This window comes from Acanthochromis polyacanthus, chromosome 13, assembly GCF_021347895.1.
Source record: "Acanthochromis polyacanthus isolate Apoly-LR-REF ecotype Palm Island chromosome 13, KAUST_Apoly_ChrSc, whole genome shotgun sequence".
Taxonomy (NCBI): domain Eukaryota; kingdom Metazoa; phylum Chordata; class Actinopteri; family Pomacentridae; genus Acanthochromis; species Acanthochromis polyacanthus.
Genome location: NC_067125.1, coordinates 9735919 through 9755847, shown reverse-complemented (window position 1 = coordinate 9755847; position 19929 = coordinate 9735919). Strand labels below are relative to the sequence as shown.

At 39.3% G+C, this 19929-nt stretch overlaps 2 protein-coding genes and 1 long non-coding RNA gene across 3 annotated transcripts in view; 1 reads left to right on the top strand and 2 right to left on the bottom strand.

The window, feature by feature from the left end:
• Positions 1 to 6496, bottom strand: part of pik3cb (phosphatidylinositol-4,5-bisphosphate 3-kinase, catalytic subunit beta) — a 62812-nt gene extending 56316 nt beyond the window's left edge. Inside the window, exon 1 of the mRNA XM_022193030.2 lies at positions 6234 to 6496. The gene's annotated coding sequence lies outside the window, so the exon portion shown is untranslated. The remainder of the gene's footprint in view (positions 1 to 6233) is intronic.
• Positions 6497 to 8199: 1703 nt separating this feature from the next.
• Positions 8200 to 14558, top strand: LOC127536768 (uncharacterized). The gene is made up of 3 exons (XR_007945962.1): positions 8200 to 8252; positions 12541 to 12645; positions 12885 to 14558. It is a non-coding gene; the product is annotated as an uncharacterized LOC127536768 (long non-coding RNA).
• Positions 14559 to 17492: 2934 nt separating this feature from the next.
• On the bottom strand, positions 17493 to 19509 carry foxl2a (forkhead box L2a). Its single transcript, XM_022193016.2, has one exon. The coding sequence runs from the start codon at positions 19273 to 19275 to the stop codon at positions 18355 to 18357; it is 921 nt and encodes a 306-aa protein (XP_022048708.1). The 5' UTR covers positions 19276 to 19509; the 3' UTR covers positions 17493 to 18354.
• Positions 19510 to 19929: the final 420 nt, after the last annotated feature.

Sequence of the window (19929 nt, the reverse complement as noted above, 5' to 3'; positions counted from 1 at the left end):
GCATCGCTTATCTTCATATCCTTGTTGTTGCAGCAAAAGGTTAACTAATTCAGACAGCTTGACAAATAAAACTGGATTCAGTTTTTGTCTCTACATGATTTGCACGACGAAAAGAGACCATTTATTCTTCAATAGCAAAATTCCAGACAGTGTGCAGTCTCATATCCTAAAATCATTATCGTATCGGTGTCCCAGCTATAGATGGCGAAGTGAAATGTGATAATATACTTGAGTTTATTGATGCTCCTCTCATCAAGATGTGTTGTGCATGCAGATTAGGTTTGAAATGCAAGGAATTAGGATTTGCTGTATTGTAATTCTACCATCCCAGCGGTCGAGAACATTTTTAATTTGAAAACAAATTTAACTAAACAATATCTTAGAAGTCCTCATGTTTCATATGGGTGGTATGAAGTCAGAAATGTGGTCAACAGCTTATCCAAGATTGGCTTTCCAGCCAAACTAACGGATTATCATCAAGCTTGTTTTTGCAGGGAAGTTAGAAAAGTGCATCAGCGATTACAAAATATGTAATGTATTAAAGATCATCTTTTTTAGCCACAGCTGGTAATTGTTTTACCAATATCAGTGCTTGTCTTTGTGTATAATTAACTAGACAAAATGCAATCAGAGGACATGTTCGTTCTCCCGTCTGCGTGTCTGCTTCCAATGGACGCTTTACCGTGTCAAACATGCTTCTCCGATATTTGATCTGTAATGTTGATAATGAGTACAATCATCATTTGTCTCACTGTCAGATTGTCTTACTGACTCATGTTTTTTTACTGTCAGACTAACAACCTTTTAATTTTAACAAGACAAGTTCAAACAACTATTTTCTCAACATTTATAGTTAAGTTTTGCATTTAATTTTCTGAAGAGATGTGAATGCGATGCAGTTTATCAGATAACTTTTAAGTCAAATGTCACACCTTCAGACCAGCACTACAAAATATAACAAGAGTCTGTGTTACAAACGGCAGCATGAAGCAAGTCTTATACTTGAGTGAATCTGCACTTCCTATCGGGATAACTGGCAAAGCTATATGTTATTTCAATGACGGCAAAGCAGCCTTTTTTTCCAAATTTCATCCACAGCTGGCCTGACTCAAAACAGCAAGAGTAAGTTTGCTTGTATAACAACAGAAGAGTACAAAGTAGTGCAGCAACTATCATGGAACTTTGGCTGACGCAAAAAATTGTGATTGATGGTTTAATTGTCTTTTTCTGTTATGCCAAAAAATTGCTACACCTTCTGGCACTGAAAAAAACATTTTAGATGCTACCTTTGTTGCCAGTTCTCGTACATATTAGTAATTTAACACATGTAAATGACTATAAACGCTCTGTAAAAAGAGAAAGGCTTTGTACATTCAAGCCGTTCATTTTCATAAAGATGATCCGGGACTTAAAGTTACAAAAAAGCAGCTCTACTTTGGCTGTCATAGAAGCAGTGGTAAATTTTGTTAACCTTATCCTCCACGCATCGGTTTGCCACTGTCAGTTTGTTGGCGATATTGTGATTTTGCGTTGTAATGTGGAACCTTGATGCTGCGACAGCAAAAAAGCAGCATTCCCAGTCATAGTTGAGCTGCAGTATTTCCAATAAATGCACTGCATAAAGTTGGCAGTTTAATCATATCTCAGTGTTTCCCACTATTGGAGAACTTACTTGGAGAGTGCAACCTCAGCTGTTATCTGGAACAACAACTTGCAGATGTCTTGTACCAGCAGATACTACAAATTACCAATGTTCCTTAAACACCTCACACGTAACGGTAAATGCTACAAGGCTGCTGGGCAAGGAAAAGTTCTAATCCAGTGCTAAAAATTAAAAATATTGAAACAAGGCGTTGTAATGTCAGATTTACCTCAGCTGACAGAGTGATTTTATCTATCTAGGTGGACCGCCAAGAGACTCAGACTGACCTGCTAAATGTCAGGTCCACTGGTACAACCAACACAAAATGTTTAGTCTCACTTTGCAGATTTTTGGTCACATGTGAGATCAAAATGGTCGCACATTGGAGCACTAGTCTTGTGCGGTCAGCTGAAAAAAACTAATCTGATGATTATGTAATAATTGTGACTAGTGAAAGAAAGCCGTCAAGCCCTGAAATGGTTCATGGCGCTTGCACATGCAACTTCCCGTAGCTGAATGTGTTTCTCACCACATATATAAGCAACCACATCTGGTTTGGCTACATACAGATTTATCTCGCATATATTTCACCGTATCATTGCCGGCGTCTAACTTTCTGTTCGCAACATCTCACTCTAACCCTCTCCTGCTGTCTTCCTTGCATTCTTTGGCAGGTCCCGGCCTGCTGTGCAGCAAAGTGGAGAATTCCAGCAGGCCACTCTCACCTCTCAGTCACATTTCTAGCTGTGCTAATTTCCATTTCTATGTATATTTTATAATGAGCAGTAGATTAACCCTGCTCGGCTGAACATTCTCTTTCTTGATCTACGGTGCTAGAAGAAAACATTCTGAAGCCTACATAATGCAACGTAGATCATGAAGGCTAAGTCAAATTGTAAAGAGCCACAATGCACACACCAACTCACACTCACATGTCTCTCTTGTTATGCAAGCCTTGCACTGTAGCGAGGGTTGATTACTTTTTAAGTATAACAGCAGGAAGTGTGAATGACTGAGACAGAGTAAGACACAGACAGAGAGGGAGAAAAGGAAGATAATGGGATGGCATAAATGCACTTACAACACACACACACACGTGTTTTACCTCTATGCAAAAGACACTGACAATGGACAGTTCAGGTTGTGAAAGTGGGTCTCTTAAAACATATGCAGGTGCTTCACCACATTGGTTTTTTTATCTCATGCTGATTCACTGCTCAGTCTCGGAACAGTTAAATGTTACTGTTTCAAAGCTCTGACAATAAAAAGAAGTACTTGAACATGGCAGACCATCAGTGAGAAAGAAACACACTCACCGGGCAAAAGTCAGCTGGTCAAAGGCCATTAGCTCAATACGCTCAGAGCCTGTCAACACTGGACACAAACACACTGCCAGTGATTATTCTCCAGCTTCAGCCTCCCAAAGCCACCTTTTCTCATTCGAGTTCCATCTCTTATTAAGCACTTGGATTAAAGACTTCAGTATTTTGTCCTACTGCTACTGTTTTTCAGGGGGGAAAGTTTTATATTTATGCAGCCTGGTATTGTACATACACAACACATATGTTGAATTTGAAATTAATCAGTGACTAAAGGTTTCAAGTGTTGAATTAGAGCTTTCCCACACTGTTCACCTGGTGTGAATGTGAACATCTCGAAGTTAAGTCAGCACTGTCACCTTACAGCCATTGTTTCAACTGAAATTCAACCTAGTGGAGTCGAGCCAAAACAATGAAAAACGTAGCACTGTGTAAATATCTAGAGACTGCGCTGTACCTTTAGTTTAACCAAGCTGTTATGCCATTATATAATCCGATATTTGAGGTGTACTGATCTCGTCGAAGAGAAACTGAACACACTGAAAGTGCTGTGAAAAAAATCCACTGTTTTGAATTAGAGCCACCCAACACAGAGCTGGTATGTAAAGTCTGGCTGTATTAGTCACAGGAACTCTAGCTTTAAACTTCACCTCATAATTGCACCATGCTGTTTGTCACTTAGACCAGAAATATACTTCCTCTCCACCTCTCCTTGTCCCCAATTCGGCCCCAAACATGATGCATTATTAATCGTGTGAACCCGGTAGCTCAATCCTAAGATTAAAAGTCAGACACTTTTCACAGAAACTGACTTCACGTTACAGTGCTGATCAGCTTTTTGCGGACAATGACACAGGACACAGGCATCACCAGAGTTGCAAAACTTTTTTTTTTTCCTCCTTTCTTGTCAAACACTTATTTAGAATTCTGCTTCCATTTGTGCCCAGTTTCTCAGAGAGGCCTGCTCTGGGACTAAAACTGGCTTGGAGTAAATAGCTGCATTGTTGGCTGATGTCTGTGGAGTGACGTCAGCTATCCTTATCAGTGTTCTCTAACTTTACCTCAGAGGGGGCCTGACAGCAGACCCTTCCCAACACCCAGCAGCCAAGACTTTGCCCGATCAAAACAACATCTAATACATCAACTGGCCAACAATGTTTCCCGAAGCACTACACGAAAGTAAAGTAGCAGCAAATGTTGACCAACTCTCTTGGGAAATTCTTCTTCCCTTTTGTTGTACGTTGTACGGCTCTAAGATTCTCTCTCTTCAAAAACTGAAGTCATCAGTTACTGTAAGCTACAGCACACTGTAGCCGGAACTGTTGTCCGACAGAACATGAGTGCCTCTAGCCACGTTAGGGCTGAGTGATACAAATAAAAGCCCCTGTCATAGTGCTGTATGTGTAATGAAACATCATAATGCGGTATATTGTAATTACATTTAGTGGAAATCAAAAATGAAAATGAGCCATAGCTAGAAAAACAAATGGAATTATTTTAGTTGCTCTATAAATCTATGATGCATCCAGTTTTGCCAAAAAGCATTATTGCTCTCTGATTTACAACTTTATCTGCGATGACCAGAAACATTAAATGGCTGATGGCTTCAGGAGAGACGACAGGGCAAAAAGGCACCCATACCTGTCAACAAAAGCTGGATCTGGTGCACCTTCCTCCTGTTGTCTGTGACATTATCACCAGTGACTTTCTGACTATCTCAACATAAACAGACAGCCTAAGCTCAAACTACACCCACAGTCCAAAAACATGCTGAGGTTAATTGGTGATTCTAAATTGTCTGTAGGTGTGGATGTGAGTGCGATTGTCTCCATATGTAGTCCTGTGATAGACTGGTGACCTGTCCAGGGTGAACTCTTCCTTCACCTGAGTCAGCTGGGATAGACTCCAGCCCCCCTGAAAGAGGATTAAGTGGCGTATAGCTAATGGATGGATTATTATGAATACTGTCACTCAGCCTATGGATGTTTAATGACTGCTGTGAACGCGAAGTACAACCACACAAAAATGATCAAACAATTTCCTTGTACAGATCCTTTAAATTTACAAAGAAAAAGGATTACTGGCGTACTAGACATGCTAAAACCTGAATCCAAATAACATGAATTCTAACGAAGTAGCCTAACTGTTAAGTCATCCATCATTTGTCAAACTGGTTCCATAAACATCTTTCAGATGGTTATTATTGCAAATTCCATGCTCATCTGCAACATCTAGGGGACTATTTGGGACAGACACTGTTTCCAAACTAATTAAAATTAGGCCACAGCTGCTGAAACTGCTGGAGTTTTGCTGTATCAGGAGGGTCATACAGTTCGACCTCGCAGCTACACTCCACCCAAATCTACCAAGAATTGAGTTTCTGGTATATTCAGAATGAAATGAAAACAGAAAGGTTAATATGACTATGGCAGAAAAGCTGACTACATGAATAACTCTCCAAAGTTTCACATCCTTTTTCTTTTAGCTGTCTGTCCATCTCTTACCAATAAAACGGACACTGTCGTCAGGGACACAGCTTCGGTTTGACAATGATCTCTGTTGGTTTAATAGATATTTCTGTAGGTCGGGAACAGGGCTGGGATGTTTTTGAAAAAGATCAGGAGGGTTTCTGGCAAAATAAGAAAAACATGAAGCGCTTCTGGTAGTTTTTTGTCAAAAAAAGAAAACTTCACATGCCCTCTCCAAGCCACAAAGCAACAGTTAACCTACAAAACAAGCCCTTCAAACATCTGATTCACTCTGGCTGAGGTCTAATCACTCTGTAATGTTACACTCTGTTCTCTCACAGGGAGCTCTGGCCAAACTCAGTTTAGAAATCTAATGAGTTTGTTGTTGTCTTGCTTCGAGGCTAAAAGTCAGCGACACTCAAAATTGATTATGAATCCGCAATCAACAATGTCTTCTGGAGAGAAAACATGACTATGAAGCAGCAATCTAAAGCGGTGGTCGCTATACGTCTTCCACCACGTAGAATCTCTAGCTTCATGGCAGTAATCAATAATCAATTAATCTAGGTCAATTAATAGCTGACGATCTAATGAAGTTTCGTTTAAAGTCGATCTTACATGTAGGTGCAGCGGACTAGCTGAAGTTGTTAAGTTTTGCTCATTGTGAGAGACTTAGATTTGAAGCAACAAAAAGCACAGCCTTACTGTGACACATTGATGAACGGAGTTTGGCGTGACTTCCACACTCCACGGGTGAAAAGCGCACGGCTGTGATCAATCAAACAACAAGAAGTGGCCACTTACCTTTATTCAGTCTCTGCTGTGAGCTCGTTGAAGAATGTGCCGCACACAAAACAGCCCAAAGTTAAAACCGCCACAGTGTCTCCACGACAGCTCCTCGCTGTAACACCGGCAGACAGCTCGACTGGAGGACGCAGACGTCGCAGGTGGACAGCAGCGCCGTGTGCTTCCTGAATGTTTCAGGAGGTGAACCACCACCACCGCTGCATTTCCCTCCGCCAGCTCTCCCTCCGCTGCCTCCGGTCCGGTCAAGTGTGAGAGAGGAACACAAGAGCAGGACATCCGGTCCAAGGGTTCAACAATAAAAACTGACTGCCACGCTTATTGGTCGACCAGAAAAGTCCTGTTAGAGCACCTTTAAATTTATGATGTCACCAGGACCCAAGTGTTTACAAGTAATCTGTTCAGATTTACACCATCACTTGCATCAGATTTATCAATACTTAATCTTTTAATTATATTAAAAAAAAGAATTCTGATTAGATCATCTAATCGAGCTTTGTTTAGATCTGGATCAAACCTTCAGTATGTGTTGTTCAAAATTTTTCCCAAAGGAGAGAAAAAAAGAGGAACAGAATGTGATAGTATATTTAAGCCGATCAAATAATACAGTATTTATATCATGTAGCCTCTTGCTTATTCATACTTTTTGCTTGATTTGTTCAATCATTTTGAGGATAAAATATATATTAAGCCACCTATTAAGAAGAGCAAAGTTAAATAAAAATAAAAGCAAAACTTTGTCAGTGTCAAATTAAATTATATACTGCACTTTATGTGTCACATATCACATGATATTATTCATAATTGATGATTGTGTCATTGTGCCAGCTAAAAGCATCCCTTCACAAAGGAGCTCTGTACATCATTATTCAGTGAACTATTGGACATCTAGCCTTTTAAAGATTTAAAACACAAATACCATGTATTTCTTGAATAAGATCTATTTCTGTGAATTTGGCTATTTAAAGGAAATTGAAAATGGATTGCGGTGTTTCTGTTGTGCTCTTCGGCAGTTTTCTTTCTCTTCAAACTAAAACTTAAATGTTAGCTGCTCTACCTGTTGTTCCATACATAACTGGCATCCTTTGTTGTGATATGTAGACCTATTTAGAGGGCTGAAAATCATCTTGAAAAGTTTATATTTGGATCAGAGTGATCAAGTTGCTTTGAAAAACTGGCACTAAAGTAAAACTGATTACCTAATCCTGGACAACAAACATGGAGTTTTCAAATTCTGATACTTTCTGAACAACTGGACTGTAACTTATTCTATTATTTTTGATTGGAAGCTTTAGCTTTTAAAGCTTAGACTATATAAAAAAAACATGCCAACAAAGAGTAATTGTCGGTGGTAGTACAGTACTTCAGCTAAAGACACACACTACTCTCAGTAAATAAGAAAGCATGCAGTCCTCTTGACAGTAACACTGAATAGTATAACTCAACACAATTTACACAAATTGGGACCTATACACCTATTTTCATTTTCTTATTTTATTTACTTTTCATGTACATAAAAATGCACATACACATCCAACAAATTGTAATACACATAGCTGTAACAATAATGTTCAGTACCAGAAAAATACTATCTTGTATCTTTTTTAATCAATATTAGATTATTTCTGGGGTGTGTAAACAAATATCTGTCGATTCATGTCCATGTCACATTGGAAGAACACAATGTGCATTTACAAATCCGATTTTACAAAGCAGCAGTCACTTGAGCCTTTTTCTAAAGTGCCTTTGTGGTGCTTTTATTTTGAAGGGTGCATCCTCTTTCTCGTGCATTTGTTCTGTGTGGGGGTGTCTGACGCAGTTTTCTGGCAGAGATGTGAAATACAGCCGGCATTCCTGCAACAAGCTGACACCACCTGATACCACTGCTGCTAAACTTCAGAGAAATTATTCCACAGGGAATTACAGTGTATTCATATTTATATATAAATATATATATGTTAGACTCTTTTTTTTTTTTTTTTTTTTTTACAGAAAAACCAATGTGACGTAGGCTGCAAGGTAAGCTCAACATTCAAATGGCTATTGACTCTTACAAGAAATGATTATTATATTTTTCTTTAATCGGTCATGAGTAATCCGGATTCCTATTGGCATATTCACCTTTATGAAACGTCCACAACTCTACAACAGGCCAGGGTTTGCAGTAAATTAGGAGCTTACTACCCTCTGGTGGTCAAATTGGTTTTTGGCCAACAAATTCATCACAAACGACATCTGCTGAATGACATGCCTTATTCTTGGTTGTCATGAAAACTGCCGGTCAAAACTATGCAAAAATCCAGTATCTTATAATCATCAAAATACTAATTCACATCTTGAATTTCCCTTGGGATTAATAAAGTATCTGTCTGTCTGTCTGTCTGTCTGATACACGTGACTCCCACTCTGCTGTCTGCCAGTTCAAACACAGATCTAAACAGCTGACTCTTAAGTATATTTGTCAAGGGCAACACCTTTCATAATCGCTAATACGCCTCATGATCATCGATTTAACTTAAGAAAAAAGATCAGAAAGGAAAAGTTTGAAATCTGTTTTATGTATATGACCACACAATAAATATCTTTCAGTCAAAATGTTGAAAAAATCCTTTATAGACCTTCTCACAGCTAACATTTTACCATGGTATAATAGAAAAAAACAACAACCATGTGTTGCCAATTTGTCTATATTTACAATGGCTCTGTTTTGTTCAGAATCATTTTAATCATTAAATGTGAGTTTACAAGGAATTTGCCATGAGCAGGTGTCAGAGAGTTAAAAATAATGGAGAAAACAAAACAATAAGGAATTAAAAACAGAAATGTACTGGTAACTGATAGATAAATAAAGAACATCCAAAGAATGCGCAAAGAAGTAGGACGAATAAAAGATTGGACATTTGCATCATGACATTCTGTGATGGCAGTGGAGAACCTGAGTGATCCAGTCTGTGACAACCTAAACTTCACTTCAAGGTTCAGATGTCCCAGTGAACAATAGAAAATGCAGTTGTGATGACAGAAGAGGAAATAAAGGATTATTCATTTTTACCTTAATGGAAGCTAATGCTTCAGGTGATATTTAAGCATCTGTACCTTGAGTATGTCTTTCTATATTCAGATGATATTTACTGCCACACAGCATGTTTCCAGTCGGACTGTGTACCATGCTACTTTTAGGACATCACTGGTTGCTAGGACAACGTATTTTGCACTAACTCCATCAATAGGGAAGCTGAGTCACCTTACAGTATAATAGTATTCCTTATGCCACAAGAGGGCAGCAAAGATCCACACAGACCACAGTTCTGTCAACTAAAAGGTAGCTTCATAGAATCACCATTGATTCCCAGAGCAAACACATTTGAGTGACTTCTGTAAATAAAAGTGTTCCCAACTACTTTGAGCAAAGACTGAATGATAGTATTCAGTTTCATTACTGCTCATGGATTCTTGCTAGGTTATTTTCCTCTTTGCTGCACTTACAGCTGGTATGAGTGGTCCTACAGGATGAGCAGATCACACCACGATCAAACCCGTAGTTTAAACTCTAACTAGTTTTGTCAGGATATGTGCACCCACACTTAAACTATTTCCCTGGACCAGCATGTTTGGTGGACCTCATCAGAGATTTAGAGTTAGTCATGTGCCATGTGCTTGACCTGTGGTGGGCAGCAGGGGTTAAAGGCTCTCCCTCAGAGTTCCCCTCATAATGTTCTCATTGTCTGAAATTTGCTAAACATAGGCTGTATTCAAAGGGAGCAGCCTATGTAGTGTAGTTTTGGGTCCAGCATGCTTCCATTACTGCTCCTCTTATTCGATTAAATGTACCCTAACCCAGTCCAAACCCACACTGTGCATAATCTCATCACCCATGATAAGCATGTAATAAAAAGCATATTTAACTTGAAAGGGCACCTTATGCGAATGCGTATAATTATGGATATCAAAATATAATCATTTGTTTAATTGTGAGGCCCTGCCAAGAGGTATGTAATTGCTTGAAAGGAATATGGCTGAAGTTGGATTGCAGTGTCTGAGATCTGACCTGGGACTGGGTTTGGCATGAACATAAAGGCAAGATCAGGGTCAGACCTGAGGCCACCTTCCTGTTGTGCATGCATATATTTCACCCAATAGGGAGAGACTCACTTCACCAATCTTATTATTGAAGGAAATTCAGCATTAGAGTACAGCAGTGTATACACGTTTGATGGAAAGTATTATAATAATGCTGCTCTTACTGATGGAATTATCTATTTAACTGAAGAATGTGTCACGAGGTTTATGAAACAGACTTCATCTTGTGTAATTTGAAAACTCATAGGGCTATACTGCATTGTTGTGAAATTGAAGGAAATCCTTTGAGTATAAGTTTGAGAGCATTTTCAAACTGTTTTGCTTTATAAAAGCTCTGTGCTTGGCATCCGAATGAGGTTGTATTTCTATTACTGATAGAGGGCTGATGTATAACTGGCTTTCAGTGATTCTATGTCTCACACCATCCCCAGAGGTCAGCCAAAGTCTGGCCATGTGGTTGTACTGGTTTATTATACAGCCTACAGTATCAGAAGAACAGGTGCTTGGCCTTAATGATCCCAGTGGGAATTTGGTTTCATCTTTGATTAATTGGAATGTTAACAGGAGAAGAGTTATCCTAATAGCTTCTTGTTGCCAACCCTGCGGAAGTTTTTAGAGGGGCGAGAAAGGAAAGGGCTTTAAAAATAGACTCCATCAGTGCACGATGGGAAAAGACCTGCCATTTAAATCCCGACAAAGCAATTTGCAGCTCATAATCAAGGGAACGGAAACATTTTATCGCATTTCCCTTTACAGTATAAGCTGCCCAGTTCCGCTACATCCACAACTAAATTAATATCAGCCAAATGCTGGTGAATGTTGACTGGTGAGTTTTTTAGTTTGTACAGAACCAGCTACTGCCTGGACATGATATCCATTTAAGAAAAGCTGTTTGTTTGTGTGACCGAGTATTTGAATAAAGCTAGACTGAGTCAAAGAATTTATCATCTAATTCAAGCAACCTATTTACACAACTTATTAAATGCATGGTTGCAAGATTTAGAAAAACAACAACAATAAAGTAAATAATTTAAATCAACTTTTTAACTTGTAAATGTTTTTTTTTTGGTAGGTTAGGTTTACATAATGATGTTAGTAATCACACCAATTTAATACACAGTGTAATTTGAACTAAAATATTTATGTTAGCTGATTTGAAAGTAAATCCAAGTTGAGGCAATTTGGTTTCAGGTCTTGGTAAAAATGCCTCTTCATGGGGTTCAGGATTTCTAGTCTCCTTTTCTAACTTCACACAATTAAAAACAGATTTCACCAGAGAGGAAACAAATCCCCCTAAATCAAAGTAATGAATTGAACATATTTTCAGTTGTCATAGCTCAAAAAATAATGCAGTTGCTTTTTAAAAATTTTTTATTTTAGCCTAAGCATGTTCTTACAGTGTAACTGTGATGGCCCTATAGAGCCCAATAAAATAATTTCTTAGGATAATGTTACTTTTTACATGATAAATCGGTAAAGAAAGGATGGTTTTACCCTGCTTCCTTCTTTACTGATTTGTCTGCATAATAAGTAAAGTTATCCTATGATAGCACTGGGTTACAAAATCTTTTTTTTGCAAGTTGTCTAGGTTTTTTCAACTGAATTATAGGACCATTTTGCACCACTACATCCAAAAATGACATCTATTTTTCTAAATCAGGTCAGGTTTTATTGCTAATTTGATTTTGAAAAATTTGATCTTCTCACAAAATTGATTACATTTTTGTGACTTTATCAGTTGAATTTTTTTTCTCATCCAAAATAGGTTTTAAGAGAAAAAAAACATGTTCTAACAGGATGTATTTATTAAGTGTTACAAACTTTAATTTCTGTAAATTGAATAATAGACATTGATAAAGGTAAGTACATGTAAATTGAACATTAAGTCGTCACTGTGCAAAATTCGGGGCATGAACTTTCGTTTCTTCGAACCCCTCCAATGCTCAGCAGCAGGGATGTCTCTGTTTGAGTCCAGCAGTAATCAGCCATCATGACTGCATCCATAGTTCAGAAAGTTGACCTGATTGAGCAAAACCAATGTGATTTTTGGATTCAGCACACCAAAATTATCCTAAATCAGCTCAAAAAACTTAAACAATAAATTTGTTGTTGACCAGTGAATGAACATTCAACTAAGATATTTTCTTTGCTATTTAGATAGTCTCCACACTGCAATGACTTTTAACATTTTATTTATCCTAATGCATTTGTATTGCCTCTTTATCAGCATCTCACACCTGTCCTCTGGAGGTCAGTGAGAATCGTGAGCTCCTCTGTCCAGCACCGCCTCCACTATGTGACATTTGAGTGCTGAGCTGGAGGGTAAAGAGAGGTCAGTGCCTGATGATTTTTCTCTGTGAATGGATGGCCGTCCATCTTTTCCTCGAATAGATGACACTGGGGTGTATTTATAGACGTGCTATTTAGACACCTGATGAACCTTTGTTGACCAGAGGCCCAGTTAACAAACGCACTTTTCCTATTTATAAACTGTGGCGGCGTATCGACATACACTGCTGCAATTATTTTGACTTATTAAAGAATTATTACATGTAACCCATTGTTTCGCAGGGCTGTCATTAAGATAGGGATCAGCAATCACTGGAAACATCACGTAGATCACCGCGGCAAGTTGGAGATTCACCAGAGGACGCGTTGAGAAAATAAACAGCTCTAAATTAGGTAATGCCATAGAAATAGCAGAGATGTGCAGAAGGCAGGCTGAAGCTTCTGGTATTTCTGCTCCAACATGCAGGAGAAAACGGGGGGGGGAAAAAAACGCATGCTGATTTGAACAATTGCCGGATTTTCTGCGAATCAAATCTCTGCATATTTTCCTGTTTGGAGCAGATGTGTACCAAACAGTGGTGACCCCCACTCTCTTTTTCAATGGGTTCGGGGTGATGCGCGCCGCTTCTGAGTGGAAACTGTGGCTCTTCGGTCTCAAACACCAGCGAGAATGCCAGGAATTCAATTGTGTGGAGGCATTGGGAAAGCAGCAACCTGCGTGTGACTTGACCGGCCGGGTCGCATGGCAGAAGTCCCGTGGAGCATGCAGGCTGTCAGAGGCGGAACGAGGCCAGGTACGCCGCGGTGTGTTTGTGGCCAACGGCAAGCGGCGAGGGTCAAATGCGTTGCTTCTACAATGACTTGACCTCATTCGTCTTGTTGATTATAATCTGTCATCTCCGAGAGCACAACAAAGGATACAATCATGGTTATTCAGAGAGCGCTCCGCGGAAAAGACGCATGAAAACAAACCGCACATTACGCTAAACCTTTTCACCTCGTGGAGAAATATTACAGATTGACAGAGACGTCTATTCAGTACGCACGTGTGTTTTATTCAGCATGATCTCTATCTCTCTCTATTATTTTAGTTGTGATGCTGCAGTTAAAGTTGCATAAGGCTTCGTATAATATTAAGCCGATATATGAAAAATGCGCGTAATATTTTTATTTATGGATTATGATGAGTTTATTTATAGAAACAGCTCACATAAATACTCTAAATGTTCCCACCAGCTTAGACATGCATGCCAACGACTCCTGTTTCTACAAAGGACAGTCTGTTTCCATTTGAATATTGAAATGGCCTGCATGGAAGAAGTTAGAAGCTTAAAAAACATCTGAAAAATACCATTAAATACTACTACTAATTTAAATATGAATTGGATATGGTTTGTTTATTTATGTCAGGGGTAGATATTAAAAATATCCCAGCTACAGTACACCAATTTAGCCCCTTTTTCCATCAAAGAAACGAGGCTGGGGCTGAGCTGACTGTATGATCAAGCAGGCCCTGGTCGCCATGAACCTCGGCTGTCCTTATCTGTCTCAGCCCCGGAGACATCCTGTATGCAGGCCCATTGTTCCCTCCTGACTCAACCGACAGCCTCACGGAGCAAATGCACACCTGCCGGCTGCACAGACATATTTGCAAATAACAAATAAGAAGTGCTTGTGGCGTTTGCAGAGGAGATTTTAGGGCCCCAAGTTGGACAGAAATGGGGTAGGTGTGTTTGTGTGTTAGCTGAGCTGCATAGATCGGATCATGTATAATATAGTGCTGGATAACAACAAAATCAAAATAAACCATATTACGAGCAAAATCTATCGAGTTTTGCATGTAGTCCTAAAAGCTATTAAGTAAGTCTATATTAATAAAAAAATGTAATGTATTGATAATTTGTCAACAAACAACGTTCAACTTCTGTTATCTGTGTCAAATAAATAAATAGGTGATGAAAGCAGCTGTATTGGTTGTTGCGTTTCTGCTCAGAAATAAAAATAAATCATTAAATCTGCCTGTGCCTGTATAGTTTATGTAAAGGTTAGTGACACTCGTCGAAACATTATTTCTTGTAAAACACTTGTATTTATTATTTTTGGAAGTGTGTTTAGAATACACTTGCCTTTCAAACGCGCCCTTATCTCCTTATTGTTTACAAAACATTAATGTGAGGAAGCTGAGAATGTACACAGCTACATTTCAGGCCTGCACACAGGAGGATGGATGGATGGATGAAGTGTCAAAGTTTTAGTCCGATTTGGATCGCGGCTGTTCGTTTGCCTCCAAGCTGAATGCCGTGTTCATTATGTAGCTTCGTTCTGCATGCATTGATGAAAACGAGCTTGTTTGATTTCACTGATCCCGACAGACGGCTGCCGCAGTTTTACCAGCGTAAAGGAGAAAACGCCTTGTTGACACTGAGCTCAGCTATTAATCCCACAGTGCACACTTCCACTTTCATGTGTGGTAAAATGGCTTTACGCAGAATCTGTCTGCTGGGGATGAACTGAAGGTGAACTCTCACTGCATCTATTATTTAGCACCTCAAATAAATGAGAAACACCCCGTGAAAAACCAGCTAACAAAGAAGCATGAGCCGAAATAATCGCACATCTGCAGCACGTCTGACCACAACATGCGCACTGTTGTAACTTCATCAGCAGTGAAGGAGAAAAATGCGAGGCTGACTACATTTGAATTCACATTTTGAATTGCTAGCATTTTAGTTTTACTTAGAATTTCTAATATATATATGTGTGTGTGTGTGTGTGTGTGTGTTTATATATATAATATATTATATTAAACGACTAAAATATTTTTTGAAATGGGAAGTGCAGAAGTGGGTCAAGAAAACTGTAGACTACAAGATTCACACACCCACACAATGAGAAACACTACACACACACACACACACACACACACACACACACACACACACACACACACACACACACACACACACACACACACATTAGCAGAAAATAATTAATTTGGACTTTTAATACATGTAATTCCTTATTGTTAACTTTTATACTCTTATTTATTATTCATACTTTTCATTTCCCTCTTTATCTGAATTTAACTCGAAGCGTTTGGAACAGAATGTATATAAAATGCCAATTTAAAAAAAGAAAAAAGTAGTAATGGTATTAATGAAGCTCCCTTTGCTAATTCGAATTTCCGTCCCCTATAATTAGCTAATCTGTACTCACACATATACCTATTGGTGTGAATGGAAGCGGTGGCAATGGTTGAAATAATCAAGCAAAGCTCATGCAAACGTTATTAATATTCCGCTATACCACTGCTACAAGTGTGGGTTTAATTCATGGAGCCATTGGTGTTCTTTGCAGCACAAATACATGCAAGGATTTTTTTCTTTTTTTTTTCTTTTTGGTGCACTTGGATGATGAGCCTGTGTTTGACAGTCTGTGGAGAAGAGAGGGTGGATGGAGGTGAATTTGTGAATGCATCTCCTGTTGGGAGGCTCTGAATTATATTGGGTTATACTGGGCTTGTCATCTGCAAAGGGCGATCCCATAAATTCATTTACAAATTGCTTTTGGGCATTAAGAAGTCATATTATGCAACTGGTCAACTTTCTAAACAATTCTATAATAATTCAATATTAGCTGTGATGTGTTACACGCCTTGCGACAAACTGCACCGATATCCCGATGCGTTGTGGTAATATAATAGTGATAATGGGAGGGAGGAGGTGTATTAAGTCGTTTTGCTTTTATCTAAAAGTTGAAGCTCGTCCTCAGAGGGACGGAGTGGTCCTTTGAGGCTCACAAAAGGGTTTTAATTCAACTAAAACAAGAGCAAAAAAGAGGAGCTGCATGTATGGAACTTATACTTTCATCTTCATAAAATACTTGGTGTCAGCAATGTAAAGCAGGCTGGGATGAGTTACGTTAATACAAATTTTCTTGTGTAAAAAGGATTATTATTATTATGAACGCATGTGAGACGGATTTGCATTGCATTTTATTACACTGCCTCACTTTACATCCTAAACAAATCTGTATTTGGTTCTTATTGGCAGCCCTTCTGCAGAAGGAGAAACAAAAATTAGCAACTCCACTATAATATCGAAACTTTATCTCATTATTTTTTGTTATTATTACTCGTAGTAGTAGTAGTAGTAGTGGTGGTGGTGGTGGTGTTACTGCTGCTGCAGCTATAGTATAAAAGTATTTTTGAAAAAATAGCTTTCTAACATAAATTCGAGTTCATGTTCCCACATCCAGTATGTTTTGGAAAACTCTGTATTTCATATGTTTTTGGGTGTCTTTTACGTGCTTGTAATTAAAATTTAAAAACATGTGGATTGACATACTCTTCAGTCAATCATTATGAAATTTTAAAAAGAAAAAAAACCATATATATATTACATGATTTAGCAGGAATAAATGACTTAAGAAATGATGCATAATACATGTTGTTTTGTAAAGGACTTGTGAAATAATTGTTTAGGTGCATTTAAATTGACTATATTGTAGACATAAATCACTGTGACTCTGTTGCCAAACGAAAATGTTTGCTATTAATATTGTAATTATTACTGATACTATTTTCTTTAAAAAAAACTTTTCATCTGATCACACTAGTTGACTAAAATTAACTTTAATAAATGTGCAGATAAAAAATGAGGAATATATATTCAAAAAACCTTGTGTCTGGATACAGTAAACCATTTTTACCTCCTAACTCTGCACCATCAATATATTTTCTGAATAAACTATAAAACATCATAATAACGTAGTACTTTTATGTTGCTCTTTATGTTACCATCCCAAACCTGTTGCTTGTTGTTTTCTAATATCAACAGTGGTTACTCTCAAAGCCTAAAGCATAACACAGATTACTTCAGGACCACTGTATTATTTTAAGAAATACAAGTTTATTAAGAAATTCACAAACCTAGAAAAGAGGGGAAAGTGCTAATTAAAATGAAACATGGCCCCGACATGAATGAGACATGGCTAATCACATTTATAAAAAATAATAATAATTAAAAAGATTAACAAAACCTGGCACTGGCTGGTGTCATCTTGGAATTTACATCATACATACAAATGTAATCAAGAAATATGAAAAGCCCTGAATTGTATTTTTGGCAGTCCACACTTTTTTTCGACCTAACAAACTTTCCAACTCATGACTGGAGGTGAGGTTTCACCGTGCAGGCCTTGCTCAGTACATGCTACTAAGAAGGCCAAAATGAGCTCTGATTTAAGTACATATTTAAGCACTGACTTAATTAGGGCATCTCATGTCCACATTTCATTCGGCAACACTTCGGAAAAGCCGTGCGTAAAATGGAGAGAAATAATGACGCATACCAAAAGTACAGCTGGAGCAAGGTCAGCAATGTCTATCCCCTTGAAAATGAGAAGTTTTTCATTTCACAATTATTACTACGATACCGAATTATGGTCATCAGTCCAAGAGAGTTACAGGCGCACGAAATGGCTCCCAGAGGTTGTGCTACCTGATGCGTACTGATGGCTTCTTTACCTCCCGTTTCCATTTGGTAAAACTATGTCAACATCAACTGGCGTTTATCTCTCCATCGCTATTTATGAATGTCAGCTGGACCCAAACAGCTCATCAGAATGGTCTCTTAAAATACTGCTGGTTCTGTTTTGAAATCACAGGAATTCACTCTCACTCTTAGAGTCTTCATTTTTTCTTGTTTCTTTTCATTTCTTTTTTTCTTTTACACAGACCATTTGGTAAACTTTAAATATCAATCCTCGTGTGTAACGCCGAGTGTTTGCTCTCATGTTCCCAGTAAGAGCAGTGCATCATGGAGAGCTCCGCGGGCTGGCGGGAGCAAGCGAACTGAAGGCCCGCTCCGTTACTGGAGGAGACCGGGGGCGGTGCCGCGGTGGCCGGGCTCAGCTGCTGCGCGTGGTGGGGGTGCGCTGGATGGTGATGGTGGCTCATGCCGTTGTAAGAGTTTACCATGCTGGGGAGCGCCATGCTCTGCACCCGGGAGTAGGGGTTGTAAGATGAAGGAGCTGACAGTCCCTTCACGTTCACTGGACTCACGTTGCCGCTGGCCATCTGACAGGACGTGTAGGACATCGGAGTGGGCGGCTGGCCTAACGACCAGGAGTTGTTCATGAAGCTAGACTGCAGGTACTTGGGAGGGGACAGGTAGCCGTAGCCGTCCCCTCCGAACAAAGCCTTCCCCGGCTGGAAGTGCGTCGGTGGAGGTCTGAAAGGCCGCTTCATCCTGCGTCGTCTCCTGTAGTTCCCCTTCTCAAACATGTCCTCACAGGCCGGGTCCAGTGTCCAGTAATTCCCTTTTCTCTCCCCGCCGCCCTCCCGAGGAACTTTAATGAAGCACTCGTTGAGGCTCAGGTTGTGTCTGATGCTGTTCTGCCAACCTTTTTTATTCTTCTCATAGAAGGGGAACTTGCTGATGATATACTGGTATATGCCGGACAGAGTGAGGCGCTTCTCTGAGCTCTCCCGTATAGCCATGGCAATGAGAGCGACGTAGGAGTACGGTGGTTTCTGGGACGGATCCGGCTTCTCCGCGACTTTGTCTTGGACCGGCTCCTCTTTGGGTCGCTCTTTCTCCTTGGTCGTGTTGGTGTCATGGATCATTAAGGCCATTGCGTCATCCTCTGGGCTTTGGTAAGTGGCCATCATCGCGCACACCAAAACAAAAACAAGTCCAGAACAAACGCTGAAAAGCAAAACTTTTTGGCCGCTTGTCTGTCGCTCGTTGCAGAGCCGCAGGCTGCGTAAAAGTTGTCCTCCAAACGGCGCACAGAGGTGCCTTAATTTTGCTGCTTAGTAGGTGACATGCACCAGACCTTCTTCTCTCTTCTGCTGGGATTTTTCGAAACTGGTTTCTGATGGACGCGCAAACCCAAGTTGTGGTTAGTGAGTCGGTAAGCCCAGCCCTTCATGTTTTTTTCAGGGCCACTGACAGGCTGCTTTTGCTCCAATGCTCTCCGCGCAGCGACGTAGTGCTTTGTGATTTGCGCGTATTTGAGTTCCGCCTCTGGTGGTATAGTCAATGAAAAATTAATCAGCTCTTCTTTACATGTTGAAATTTGTGTTAATCAGAGCCGGGTCAAAATAGCACAATATGGATATTAAACACCCATTTGTATTCAGATAAGAGAAAAAAAATCCAATGTTGGAAAACTTGGCTACAAATGCAAGATGATGCACAAAAACGACTAGACTTTAAACTGAGCATGCATTAAAGGCTATTGATACATTTTCCTTTCTGTTTTGGTTTAGAGAGAAAGCAAGTTCCATGCACAATATAGCAGCCTAAAAATAAGATATTGG